Source organism: Hipposideros armiger, unplaced genomic scaffold, assembly GCF_001890085.2.
Source record: "Hipposideros armiger isolate ML-2016 unplaced genomic scaffold, ASM189008v1 scaffold_1926, whole genome shotgun sequence".
In the NCBI taxonomy this organism is placed as follows: Eukaryota; Metazoa; Chordata; class Mammalia; order Chiroptera; family Hipposideridae; genus Hipposideros; species Hipposideros armiger.
In genome coordinates this window covers 33,690-47,675 of record NW_017733276.1, presented here as the reverse complement: position 1 = coordinate 47,675, position 13,986 = coordinate 33,690, and the positions used below count along the sequence as shown (strand labels likewise).

The 13,986-nt window shown below is 47.8% G+C and overlaps 1 protein-coding gene across 2 annotated transcripts in view; it reads left to right on the top strand.

The window, feature by feature from the left end:
• The first annotated feature begins 10,592 nt into the window (after positions 1–10,592).
• Positions 10,593–13,986, top strand: part of LOC109378376 (glucose-fructose oxidoreductase domain-containing protein 1-like) — a 24,023-nt gene continuing 20,629 nt past the window's right edge. The window contains exon 1 of one of the 2 annotated variants that reach the window (XM_019634778.1): positions 10,593–11,599. In XM_019634778.1, coding sequence (XP_019490323.1) covers positions 11,347–11,599 — 253 coding nt within the window. In that variant the 5' untranslated portion in view covers positions 10,593–11,346. The remainder of the gene's footprint in view (positions 11,600–13,986) is intronic. The other variant, XM_019634777.1, reaches the window with a different exon arrangement.

Here is a 13,986-nt window from a genome sequence, read left to right as displayed (position 1 = left end):
AGCCTACGCCGTCGCCAGCGACTCACGGCAGCCCAGCTCCAGGTTGAGCTGTTGTTCAGCATCTTAGCTGTAGAGGGCAGTGTCACTGGCCCTCATATGTGGGATCCGAACCGGGGCCCTCTGGCATCCCAAGCGAGTTCTTAACCATCGCGCCACTCGGCCGGCCCGTCCTTTTATTTCTTTGACTGTGATTTTGGACATTCATGAATGCCACTCCACTGCTAGATGACATTCTTCTAGTTGGGGTAGAAACAAGCTTTCTAACCTGTGGCCAGAGGGCTCAGCATTGGCCAGCAAGTTAGAGATCTGCTTGACCTATGGTCTCTCCTCCCGCAGGGTACCTGAGGGCCCACAGGGCAGTTCACCCCTAGATGCCTGAGGCCTTCCTCGGTTTCCCTACCTCGGTTTAGTATTGCTGTTAAATACTATTTTTCTTTGTGCCATGATGTAGTAAAGTTAGGGAGCTCTGTGAAGGGTTCTGAAACTGAAGATAAATATGCTTTAATTTGTAAACCACTTTGTCAAGTTTCATATAATACCTGACATTATTTCCCTGCCACTAGCTCCTAGCCCTATGCAAAGTTTTTTATTTTTTTATTTTTTAATAATTTTATCAGGGAATAGTGTGTTTTTTCACGTACCCATCAGCTCCAAGTCAAGTCATTGTCTTCAATCTAGTGGTGGAGGGGTGCAGCTCCCTGGCCCATGTCGGAATCGAACCAGCAACCCTGTTATGAGCACTGCGCTCTAACTAACTGAGCCATATGGCCGCCCCCCTCTGCAAAGTTTTGTTTAAGAGTTTTCGCCATGTTTTGGCTGTGTGTGAAGAGAAACAAAAAAGGTGTATGCATGTCGGGGGATGAGGGCTAAGGTTGGGGGAAGGGGGGTGACAACCAGTTATTGTGGTGGAAGCAATAGCTGGTGAGAGACTCCAAATGGAGGGAGAATTCCAGGAGAGTTGGGGCTGTGGCTCCTGTGTGGGCTGTCCCTCCACTGCTTACTCCAGAAGTTCTAAATGTAATTTAGTTGAGGCAAGGAGCACTTCCGATTCTCTTTTCATAGCTTGCCCACCACCGCTGCCTCTGCCCCCTGCCCGTTCACATGGTCTCTGTGTGTGTAATCCCACAGAACCCTAGTTTACCTCTATGATGATGCTTCTCACACACTATATTGCAAGTGCCCTCTGTTTGCTTGTCTGCCTGATGCACAAAGCCATGAGCTCCTTAAGGTGCACGACGGAGCCTGATAGCACTGCATTTCCAGTGAGCATCTCAGGGACCCGGCCAGAGTAGGCAGTGAATGAACATATATTGAATACAGGACTGCTGGTCAGCTGTCACACACATACCCATGGTTATCCTGCTTGTCAGAAGTCCAGCCGTTGCCTTGAGCTTTGAGTGCCACTTTGCCACCCCACTGCTCAGACCTTTCCTTCAGATCCCCCAGGCCTGACAACAAAGGACCCAGCCACTAGCATGTTGAAACTGAATTGAGCAGGGGCTCCACCACCCTACTCCAAGGGTACTGGCGTTTGTTTGGATTGGTTAGTGCCCATGCTAAAACGGATGTTAAATATTTTTTACAATCATTCTTGGTTGAATGAATGAATAAATGAATGAATGAATGAATGAATGAGTGAATGAGTGGCTTTGGCTTCCTTCAACTCCCATTCTGCTGAGTTGTGTGATGACTTCTGTCTGCCATCATTCTCCCAGGCCACACTTTGCCTGATTTCCTCACCTGAGAACAAGGCCTGAGTCTCTCAGCCCTTTGAGGGACCCCCCTTTGGAGCACAGCCCAGGTATCACTTTATAGTATCACTGCCAAGGTGCTTAGAGGTCAAGTGATTGACTTTGGATTCCGTATGTTGCCTCAATTAATAAACAGGAGAGGTTTGTTTAAAATGAATCATACATTGTTTTAAGTGTCTACTCTTTAAACCATTAATTGAGGAAGCAGAATAATGCTCTTAATTTGAATTGCATGTCATTCTCCCTCCGTTGCAAATTAAAAAATTTAATAGTATTTATTTTCTGCCAGAGTAGTATAAGGGTTATTTTTCTGGTGTTCTAATCTGTGTATGTAAGCAGTGTGTTAATTTTTTGGGATGCTAAATAGTTTTCCTATGCACTTATTGATCTGTCCAAAAAAAGCACCATACTTAGTTTATTTATAGAGTAATTGTATCATCTGCCCCCATGCCTTAACACACTGCATGAGGCAGCACAAAGTTACACAGAAGAGCATTATCTCAGAGAAACTATGGGCAGGAAGAGGCCGAGTGCCCTGAGGATGGTCACACATCAAGAAGGAAAGTTCTGAATTTTCCACAGAAGCTTGTGATGCCCACGGTGCTGAGGATTTACTTTAAACCCATTTCCTCCCTCTAAGAGCCATGGATTTAGTAGTGCTGCTTTAAAGAGTGTCTGTGTTACTCTTGGCCTGGAAATTGACACAAATTAAGAAACGTTGCTATACAACCTACTTGAGTCAACCATTATTTCTGGTGGTTCAGAGGACTTGGAACTAGTTAGACACATTTAGGCTCTCTCCTTCAATGAGTTAGTTTACTCAAGAGTTGTAATTGGAGAAGAAAGTAACCAGAACTGTTAGTTTATTTAAACGTTTTTTTCCTTTATTTTAAATGTAAGAAAAATACAGAAATGTAGAAAGAAGTGGTTTTCGTTTCATTTCATAGGTTATTTCTTTTAAGAATATATAGGTGTATGCATAATGTGAATGTACTTAATGCCATTTAATTGTACTTAAAAATGGTTAAATGGTAAATTTTATGTTATGTATATTTAACGCCAATAAAAGAAGAGAAAAAATATATAGTTGCAATACTATTATATGTACGTATATGCAATATTGTTTTGGCTTTTTATTTTTTTAAATTTTTAAAAAAGATTTTATTGGGAATTGGGGGAGGGGAACAGCATTGGGGAATCGGGAAAGGGGAACAGACAAGTTGCTGTCCTTTTGTTCTTCAGTCTAGTCGTGGAGGACATCGATTCACTGGCCCATGTTGGTATTGTCATTGCACTCTTCCTGGGTGAATCAGTCACTTGCCCGCCATTGGACGGCTGCTCACAGCAGCTTACCAAAGCCCACGCCAGCTGCTGGCCAGCCCCACTGCAGCCTACACTGTTGCAGGCCACTCATGGCAGCCCAGCTCCAGGTCAAACTGTTGTTCACCATCTTAGCTGTAGGGGGCACAGCATCATTGGCCCTCATATGTGGGATCCAAACCGGGGCCCTGCTGCTCAGAGCTGGCGTCCCAAGCCAACTCCTAACCAATGCACCACTCCGCAGGCCCCTGTTTTGGCTTTTTAAACAGAACATTATACTATATGCATTTTTCCGTGCCATTACACATATTAGAAAATGTTTTAATGCCTATGTGGTTAATTATTCATTCAGTAAGGATTTACTGTGTATCAGTGAGGTACCCAGTACTGTTTTAGCCTGTGGAGATATAGCAATAAATGAGACCAACAAGACCCCTGGACCCAAGAAGCTTGCCGGCAGTGAAGGCAGGCATTGGTCACGGAAGCAAACTCAGGAAGACTGTGTAAGGCTGTGAGTGGAATTCACAGGGTGGCATTGGAAAGGGGGTTTGGAAAGAATAGCTACCATGGTAGGGTGGGGAGGATGAGACATGCTGGCTGAATCCAAAAGGCCGAGAACAAGCCAGCAGGTGAATGAAGGGATGAGGAACAGCATTCCCGGCAGAGGGAACGGAAATTGCAAATGTCCGGAGAGAACCATACTAGACTGCAGAACCAAGAGGAGGTGAGTGACACTGACACAGGAGTGACAATCAGCTCAAGAGTGAGTGGTATCAGACAAAGGAGTGGGGGGACACAGCAGAGAGCCTCCTGGGTCATGTGTAGGGGTTTAGATTGCACTACAAGTGCAAGAGGACAGCCAAGGAGAGTTTCAAACAAGTCAGTGACTCGGCCAATGCTTTTCAAAGCTCTCTTTGATTACTTGTGGATCAGGGGGCACAACAGTGTGAAAGTCCAGTTAGGAGTCTACTGTAGGCATCCAGAGAGAGAACACAGAAAAGAAAGGCAAGTGTGCTTCTCTTCTCTAAAGGGGCCAAGTGCCCTGTTGCCAGAGGAAGATCGGGACTGTGGTATCTCACACGACTTCCAGGACAGCAGGCTTAGTGGTGACATACTGTGGTTTTGGAGTCAGCTGATTTCAGTCCAATGCTTGCCTCTATGACCGACCTCAGGCAAGTTACTTAACTTTTTTTCTGTAGCAATTCCTTTATTATTATTACTTGTAATAATGGGGATAATTGTCCTCATCTGAAAGAGCTGTAGGAATAAATGCATATAAAGTGCTTAGCTTAGTGCCTCATATATAGCAAGCACTCAATACATGGTAGCTATTATTTACAAGAAAACCCAGGGTGTTGCAAGTATAATGATGAACAAGTTCTTTTTAAAGCTCTGCTAATGAAAACCAGCTCAGAATAGATTTCAGCACTAGGTATATTAAAACTGTTTAGTAGAACTGCTCTACGATCTTCAGCAGTCATAACTATTTGAGGTTTTTCAACTATATTTTCAAGCTATATTTCTACAAAGAGCCAAAATATTCAATTTTCAAAAAATTAAGATTTAGGAGGATATTGGGTATTTATAGATACTCAGCTAAAAACAACTAAAGCCTGTTTCTACTTCATATAAAAAAGACTAATAAGCAAATCGAACTAAATAGCAAGACTTTCCCTTTTATTTTTCATTGAAATATTAAAATATTTCCAAAATTGTGGAAGCAAATAAACCAAATTATTTACAGTGGCTGTGTAAGGATAGAGAGATTAAGGTATAATTTCTTATTTCCTGTAATATGTATAAGTGATTTTCACAATAAAAAATATTTTAAATTATCATTAAACTAAATTAATATGCAAAGAAATTCCACTTTATCATCATCCTGGGGCTATGAATAAAAAACCGAATCCTTTCTATTTTTATTTCTAAAAGAAGGTTTAGAATGTTCTTTTTGGAGTCAGATGACAATTATCTTCAATGGCATTAAAATGGGCCTAAAATCTTCACCCAGCTGTGAATAGTAGAGGTTGGCACCTAACTCATGGATCAAGGGGAAAGGACATTTTAGGCTTATTTTTAGAACTGTTTTAAAATGTCAGGTTGTGTTGGGATTCAGGATCCGGGCTTAAGAGGATTTCACATGAAGACCGTAAAGAATAACCACCAGGCATTTCTGAGGGTATCATGTACACGGCATTGGGGTTCAAAGGTCTCTTATCAGAAGCTTAGAATAGAAGGGTGCTGAGAGTAACTCTCCCATGCCTAGTACTGATGAAGCAAGACCTGTTGAACGAATGAGACACAGACTGTCTGCTAACCCCATCCTGGGAAGTCACGCCAACTCCTTCTCAATCACCTCCCACATCCAATGATGTGTCGGGGGGTGGGGGGGTGGGGTTTCATGTCCTTGTTATAGAACAAAGTGCCCTGTTAACCGTCCCTGCATCTTCACTCTTCATTCCCATGCCTGTGCCTTTGTCCAGTCTTCCCTTCACTCTGGGTCACTGCAGAGGCCGCCTTGCAGACGTGGTGTGGGTAGGCCCCCTTGCAATCTACCCTCTGCGATGGATGGAGCCTCAGTGATGATGATTCTAACAGACCAATCTGATTGTTTACTGTCTGCTTTAAGTCTTCCCAGTGATTCCTCGTCACATCCTGGCCTCCTCCACATAGACCCCTCCACCTTGACTTAGTCTATTTTTAGCCTCCTTCTGTCTAGAATATTCTTCCCTCTTTCTTCTAGCTAACCCCAGCAAGTCCTTCAAAACCTAGGTCTAGCCCACTCTTCTCTCTGCAAACTTTAAAGGCTTCCCATTCTGATTTCAAAGCCTTCCTCTGCTCCCAAATCACCCCTTTCAGGCCCCTACCATAGCATGTGTCACACTGTATTGTCATTGTCAATTTATGTTCCCAAGCAACAGGGCACCAGGCATAAGCAATCTGAGGTCAAGGGCCCTGCCATACTCAGCCTTGCTTCCCTAGGGCCTAACCTGTTCTTGCACATGGCACTTGGCACAATTCTAAGGAATTTATAAATATTAACTCATACAATTCTTGTAATAATACATGGTTATTAGAAGAACCTATAAGCATGTGCCCAACAAATGTCTATTGAGTGTCCAGCAGGTGCTGGATACAATTTTAGGCAGTGGGGATTCAGAAGTGAACAAGATATACAAACTTCTGATCTCAGTGAGTTTATATAATCTGTTGAGGCAAATGGATGATAAACAGATAAATAGGTATATAATGTGAGTTAGTGAGAGGAGCTAAAAAGAAAAATAAAGCCAGACAAAGGGATGAAATGTGACAGAGGTATCATTTTAGATGGGATGGTCAGGCCAGGCCAGGTGAGGAGGGGACATCTGAGCAGAAACTGAGTAAAGTGAGTGAGTGAGCCAAGTGGGTAGGTGTGTGGAGGTGGCAGGGAGGGTAAGGCAGAGGAATCAGCATATGCAAAGGCCCTGAGACAGGAACAGGTCCAGCCTGTACAAGGCACAGTGCCGAGACCAGTGTGCTGGAATGCAGGGTGTGGGGAGGAAAGTAGTAGGCAATGAGATATTTGAGGTGGGGACTTAGGTCAGATAGAGCCTTTCAGACCATCCTAAGGATTTCGGGGCTTTATGCACTGGTAGGTGTGGAGCTTGGTGGGATGTAATCTGACATATCTTTTAAAGGATCATTGGCTGTTGAGTGGAGAACGTGGACTATAAGGAGCGAGTAAAAGCAGGTAGACAAGTGAAAAGGTGAATGTTGTGATCCAGATAGTGATGATGGTGACTCAGAATCCTCCTCATGGACTCTGGGCACATTTTGAAAGCACAGCAGACAGGATCGCTTGATGCTTGACTATGGAGTATACGGCAACGAGGAGTCCTGCATGGCTCCAAGGTTTTGGTCAACTGGTGGACTGGCAGTGGCGTTTGTTCAGATGGGGACAACTGAAGGAGAAACAATTTGAGGGGAGGGTTGGAAATGAAGTATTCTGCTTTGGACCCAGATGAGGTATGATAAAAAATATGGTGAATGTTTAAATTTAAAATAATTATTACAGTAAAAGACACATTGCCAGGGCCAGCCGAGTGGCGCGTTGGTTAAGAACTGGCTTGGGACGCCAGAGGGCCCCGGTTCGGATCCCACATATGAGGGCCAGTGACGCTCCCCTCCACAGCTAAGATGCTGAACAACAGCTCAACCTGAAGCTGGGCTGCCGTGAGTCACCGGCAACGGCGTAGGCTGCTGCGCCTGTGGCAGTGGGTTGCCATGGGCTATCGTGTGTAGCCAGCGGCCAGCATGAGCGGCCAGCAGCCGCAGTGAGCGGCCGTCCAGAAGCCGGCGACTGATCTGCCTCGCCCGGGAAGAGCGCAATGATGGTGCCAACTTGGGCGAGTGAAGCAACATCCTCCACAACTAGACTGAAGAACAAAAGGACAGCAACTTGTCTGTTCCCCTATCCCCCAGTTCCCCAATAAAAATCTTTAAAAAAAGAAAACGACACATTGCCATTAATCTCCCTCAAAATACTCCCCCTCACTTCAAACACACTTATCCCAACATTCTTGCCACTTTCTGAAGCCATTCTGGAAGTCCTCTTTTGTGAGCATCTTTAGTTGTGCTGTTGTGGCTGCCTTGATGTCCTGAACTGATTCAAAATAGCTTTTATGGTCATTTTGACTTTGGGGAAGAGCCAGAAGTCTTATGGGGCCAGATCTGGTGAATAACGTGGATGAGGACACACCGTAATGGTTTTTAGTTGACAGAAATTGCCACACCAGATGCAATGTGTGACACGGAGCCTTTCTGGTGTGATCACAAAATATGGTGAATGCTGCTGTTGAGTGCCATCCAACAGAAAGGCAAGGGATCTTCAATACAAGAAGCAGCGAGCATGTACGGAAAGTAACAGTGTGTTACAAATTTCAACTTGTTCAGTGCAGTCAGTTGGGTGTGAGCTACAGTTGAGAGGAGTGTTTTAAAACGTGCCATAAATCATCCTCCATTATGACAACGCTCCGTGTCACACATCACTTCTGGTATATGGCAATTTCTATCAAATAAAAACATTACGGTGCGTCTTCATCCACCTTACTTACTGGACCTGGCACCGTGCAACTTCTGACTCTTCCCCAAAGTCAAAATGATTCAGGACCTTGAGGCAACCATGACAGCGCAACTAAAGACACTCATGAAAGAGGACTTCCAGAACTGCTTCAGAAAGTGGCAAGAACAATGGAATAAGTGTATTTGAAGCAAGGAGGAGTATTTTGAGGGGGGATCAATGACAATGTGTGTTTTACTGTAATAAAATTTTTTTATTTAAACATTCACCATATCGTTTGATTGTACCTTGTAAGTTTGAGTTGTTGCCAGGATTCAGTTTTGTCTTCTATGAAATGGGGATAATGTTTGTTTTATACATTTCTAATGAAAAGCAAGTGTGATCATTGTCTTTTGATATTATAGAGATGGAGGGTTTATTTTTATTCATACTGAAGCTACAGGTAGCGTTCCCTTTAAAAGAACACAAATAAAACTCCCTCTTATTGGCTAGATATTCCTGCACTTATACAATTGTCCTCATATCAAGAAATGATGGTAACAGACCCACTCTCCATACTTTTTAAACATTTATATAGAGCTTACTATGTGCCAGACACTATTCTAAGGACTTTATAAAAATGAACCCACATAATCCTCTAAAATCCTTTTGGGTGTATACCATTACCACCCCATTTTACAGATGAAACTGTGGCACAGAGAGGTGAAGTAATTTGCTTAAGGTCCCACAGCTAATAAATGGCAGAGCCAGGAGTCAACCGCAGGTGCTCTGGCTCTGCTTCTGACCCCAGTGCCAACCTCCACATCCCCTGCTGTGTGAGCAGCGCCATCTCTGACATGGGATCCCACCTCTTGTGCACTGAGAAGGTGCCGCATGTCCAACACCATTGCCTGAACCCCTGCCCCAGTTAGCATTTCTGCCTTGGTTCTTTCAAACTGCTCAAAAGAAGCCTGTCAGTATTACTGGCAATACCTCCTTTTGTCTCAGACCTTCCCAGGTCACAGCAGCCACCCAGGGCACTCTCTGGTCTGTGCCTTTCTTCTAATGCCCTGAGGTCAGCCTCCTCCCCTCATTGCCACACAAAAGCTTTTGTGGTATCCCGCTCTCTCCAGGTACCATACTCTGTCTCATTGCAAGTTGTTACAAGTTGTTTAAACACTTTCAAGTACATATCACATTTCCCACTCATATTTTGAAGCATGTGCCACATTAAGCCAAGTGATGGAGACAAGAGATGAATATGACAGGACCCCTAACCTCTCCAGAGATTTTGAGCTAGAGGCCAGGTCCCGTGCCTTTCAGTTTTGGGACCCCCTCCCAGCACCAGGTGGATGCAAAGCAGGCATTCAATGAATATTCATTTATTTATTTAGTAAATGTTTACTGGGTGCCTATTACATGTCAGGCAGGCAGTGAGATCCCTGCCGAGGAAATGGCGGGAAACCAGACATGCGCAGGATCTCCACAGCTCTAGGGGCTCTAGGAGAGCCTCGCCCCCATTCCCCAACCCCAGACACCCTGGTGAGGGCTCAGGAAGGAAGCACGGGGGTACAAGCAAAGCAGTAGAGGCCACAGGAAGCGGCGGTGAAAGAGGCCAAAGCGTCAGGTCGAGAGGCCGGCGTGGCATCTGGTCAGGGCGATCCCTCTGTCTCTAAACGGAGATGCTCACACACCTGCCGCATCCGCTTCCGGGACCCCTGCCGGGCTGCGGTCGCTGAGTACAACAGCATCTACGCAAGCGACTGCCTCGCGGGGAAAGCAGAGCTTGTCAAGACAGGACTGTCTGGGAGGAAGGAGGCTGGACCGTGCGTGCGCGAAGGAAGGGGTGGCGCACGACTGGAACAGGCTTTTTTTGGGAGAACTCTCCAGTTCATCGATTACTTTGGAGCCTGGATTCCAATCCCAGAACAGTTGCTTACCTGTTGTGTGACCTTGCCCAAGTCACCTAACCTTCCCAGGACGTCATCGGTTAAATGGGTTTCCAATAACCTGAGGTTGGTGTGAGGATCGAGAGAGAGAATGCCTAGCAAGCTTCCCTAGCATGGTTCCCGGCAGGAAAAGCTCCCGGAGCAGGGGTTTTAATTACCCGGTGCTCACACTTCGCTGAGTCCCCTGGCCTCCCCTGGGCCGGGCAGCCGGCTGCTTTCTTCCCAGGGAACTACGACTCACCCGTGAGGGCGCGCCCAGCCTAGACAGGTTTATTAGCTTGCCTGGGGCGTGGTTTGGAAAGAGGCGAGGACGGGAAGAAGGTGGTGGAGGGCTGAGAAAGGGAAGAAGCGGAGGGGCAAGAAGCGAGCGAGGCGGAGCCGGGGAGGAGTCCGGCGGGGTTCCTGCGCCTAGCGCAGCGCGCACCCAGAGCGGGCGGTGGCGGCGGGGCGGGGGCGGTGCGCGGTGGCCAATGGCGCGCGGCGCTGCGGCGGGGGCGGTGCAGGAACACCCGACCGCTGACAGCCAAACTCCCCAACTCCGCCCTCGTCCCCGCGGGATCCCGGAGCCGAGCCGGCCGGGGCCGAGGCCGCCCGAGCCGCCCGAGCCGCCCGAGCCGCGCCGCGAGCGAACATGGCAGCAGAATGAGAAGACTGGCGCTGGGTCGTGGCCGCTGCCACCGCCGCCGTCGCCGCCGCCGCGCTGCAGCTTGAGATCTGCGCCCGGCGCCCTCGGAGCCGCGTGTTTAGCCGGCCTCCTGGTGGCCGCTGGATTATTTCATTCCCGGCGGAGGGCGGGATAGAAAGGGGACCCCGCAGCGGAGCTCGTCCGGGCTTTCGCAGCGTGTCGAGGTTTCTGCGTGCGACTCACTGGCTGCGGAAAAGACGCGGGAGAGAGCCAGTCCCGGGCTGCAGCGGCGCGGGTGCGGGGATGAGCCGGCCATGGAGCGGCCTCCGCGGGGCGCACGGAGCCGGCCGGCGCTGCGGCGGGGTTACTGTCTGAGCAGGGGTTCCGCGGGGCTTCGGGGCCTCGGGCGTCCTGGGGAGATCCCTGCCACCGCCTCCGGAAAGGACGGGAGCCCTGCGGGGCGGACTCTGCAGCAGGCACCGTACTGAGGCGCCCGGAGGCTGCTCCGCCTGCAGCTGAGTGCGCTCTTGGCACGCGGGCGCCTTGCCCAGGGCACAGCGGCTGGCGCACCGCGGCGAGGCGGGTGCAGGACTAGCTAGAGGGGTGTGCGCGTGTTGGACTGGAGAGCCGAGCTAAAGCAGAACCAGACGGACCTGAGCAGCCATGCTTCCCGGGGTGGGCGTGTTCGGCACCAGCCTCACTGCCCGTGTCATCATCCCGTTGCTGAAAGACGAGGGCTTCGCCGTGAAGGCGCTGTGGGGCCGCACACAGGAGGAAGCCGAGGAGCTGGCCAAGGAGATGAGCGTTCCCTTCTACACGAGTCGCATTGACGAGGTGCTGCTGCATCAGGACGTGGACTTAGTGTGCATCAACCTGCCTCCTCCCCTCACCAGGCAGATCGCTGTCAAAACCCTGGGTGAGCGACCCCTCCCCCCACTTCCCCTCCTGCCTCCTCTCCTTGCCTTCCCTGCTGCTTTTCTCCTCTCGCCCCCTCTTTCTCCCAGAAGCTTACATGGCACCTACGCTGACCCGGGGACCTGAGATCCCACATCCCACTCGGAGCGCCCGCCTCCCTCATCCGTGGTCCTCCCCATCTCTGCGCTTCCCTTCTCCCTTCTGACGCCACCTGGACGTGCTTCCCCCACGTGTGTGGCGCCGAGGCTGAAGGAGGCGTGTGTTCCGGGGGTGGGGATGAAGCCGATCAGATGCTGAGGACTGAGGATGGCTCCTCCGAGGGAGAGAAAACTAAGTCCCCAGCTGTTTATGTAGTGCCCGAGTGTGTGCGTGCTCGCCTGTGGGAGGCGAGTACGTGACTAAGAACACTTGTATAAAAGGCCACACACACATCTCGAGTTTTCCTAGGGGCGATAGACGACCTGACGTTTAGCAGCTGTGGCGCCCTGCTAGGATAGTTTGTTTCTTTCCGCTATGAGTTAGTTTAGTGTGAAATTAGACATGTGACAATCAGCCGGAATTATCTAGCTTTCGCTGAAAGCAAGGATGGCGGGAGTGGTTGCATGGCTTGGGGTGAGGGAATCTATTGGCAAGTCTTCAAGCTTCATAGGCTAGTAAAGATTGGTTTGATAAAACCAAAGGGATTTAAGTTTCGAGTGCCGCAGCCCAGGAATGGTCTTCTGCGCAGATTGGGAGTCATATGTCTTGCCTTTTTAGGGATGGGTACAGCAGTTTCAGAGGCACAGATGCTTTGTGTGGGAAAAGGATCAACGCTGCCAGTTTCATATGGAGGCAAGCGGATAGTTCCTCCTGAATTCCCGTCAGGAATAGTTCCCAGGCCTGGTGCTGACAAGTATGTTGGAGATAAACTCATCACTCCACACCATCCGGTCCCCCCACCTAACCTAGGCAGTCTGAACAATCTTAGTACTATACCAGGGTCCCTGCCATGCCAGAGGAAGAAGTGCATGTTTTGTCCATCAGCAGTTCTTACACATACCTAAGACAATCCCAGGAAGATTGCTCACTCAGTTACTCTCCTGAGAAAAATGTTGGAATTTTATTGGCGAGGAAAGAAACAAAGCACAGCATGCCACATTACAGAAGAATTACAAGGGGGAAGAACTGGGAAGGAACAGGGACAGCACCCAGAAGCCAACAGTAATTTATATAAATTTGGAAAGAATGACTTTTAAAAACAGGATTAGGATAGGTGAAATGCACAGATAGTTTAATTCTATCTTCAGAGACCTATGGCCAGAATGTAGAACTCTTTCTCCCTAGAAAACCATTCTTACCAGGCCATTCTGCTATTGACTCAGGTGGTACAGCTGATATGATTGGCTTCCCCAGGCTGTCAGTTTTCACGTTAATTTTATTAAGCTTCTGACCTTTGTTGCCTGCTTTCGTTGGCCTTGAACTGAATGTCACTGGCTAGCATTTCTCTTTTTGTTTGATGTAACATATGTGTTGGGTAGTTAACCTCTGTGCTTACAGTGGACTTGTGCATATCAAACAAATTATAACCATTTTATAGCATAAATCTATCAGGGCAATTTGTATAAAACAAGTCCGTGTTGAGTACGGTGTCTGCCAGAGGGCATATGATTGGGCATATCAGAAGGATCTTGTAACATCGCTTCTCCCCTCCAGGGCGGCACAGTCCTGCAGGTGGGACCCACAGAGCAACTCTAGAGTATGTCTTCAGGAGAGGGGAAACTTGAGGGACAAGGATGTTTCTGTTTTCTGACCATTATTGGTACTTTAGCCATGAAAGTATTTGAGGGTATTGGCTTTGAGAAAAATTATGTTTTTCTGGATACTTCTTCTGTCCGTAAGTTTCAAACATCATTGTTATCTTTTTCCTTGACAAGGCTAACATGAGGTACCTCTTCAAAACCAAGTGTAAGAGGCATATGAAATAGACTTAGTTTAATGCTCATGGTTAAGGCATAGGGTTTTGTTCATGTTTTCGTGGTAGGTCATGGCCTTTTTTTTTTAATTTCTGTTTTTGTAGGTAATTTGAGGTCATCTGTGATTATAGAAATTGTAGGGTTATTGAATTTAGAGGTGGCTGGACTTTAGTCTTGTTCCAGACTTCATCTTCACTGGAAAATCCCCGGAGGTCACTCTCCTTTGAGCTGTGCCTGCGGGTACACCTCAGGGTGGTCGTCTGGGTTTGCTTTGCTGTCACGGTGAGAGGTTCAACACACACAATATGGGAAGTGAAAAACCCCAAACGGTTAGCCAGCTGGTCTGGCCGTTGGGGTCTATAGATGCTAGCGTTTGGGATTGAAACAAGCCAGCCTTGACTAGTTTTGGTGAAATGTCATTTTAGCAAAAGCCTGA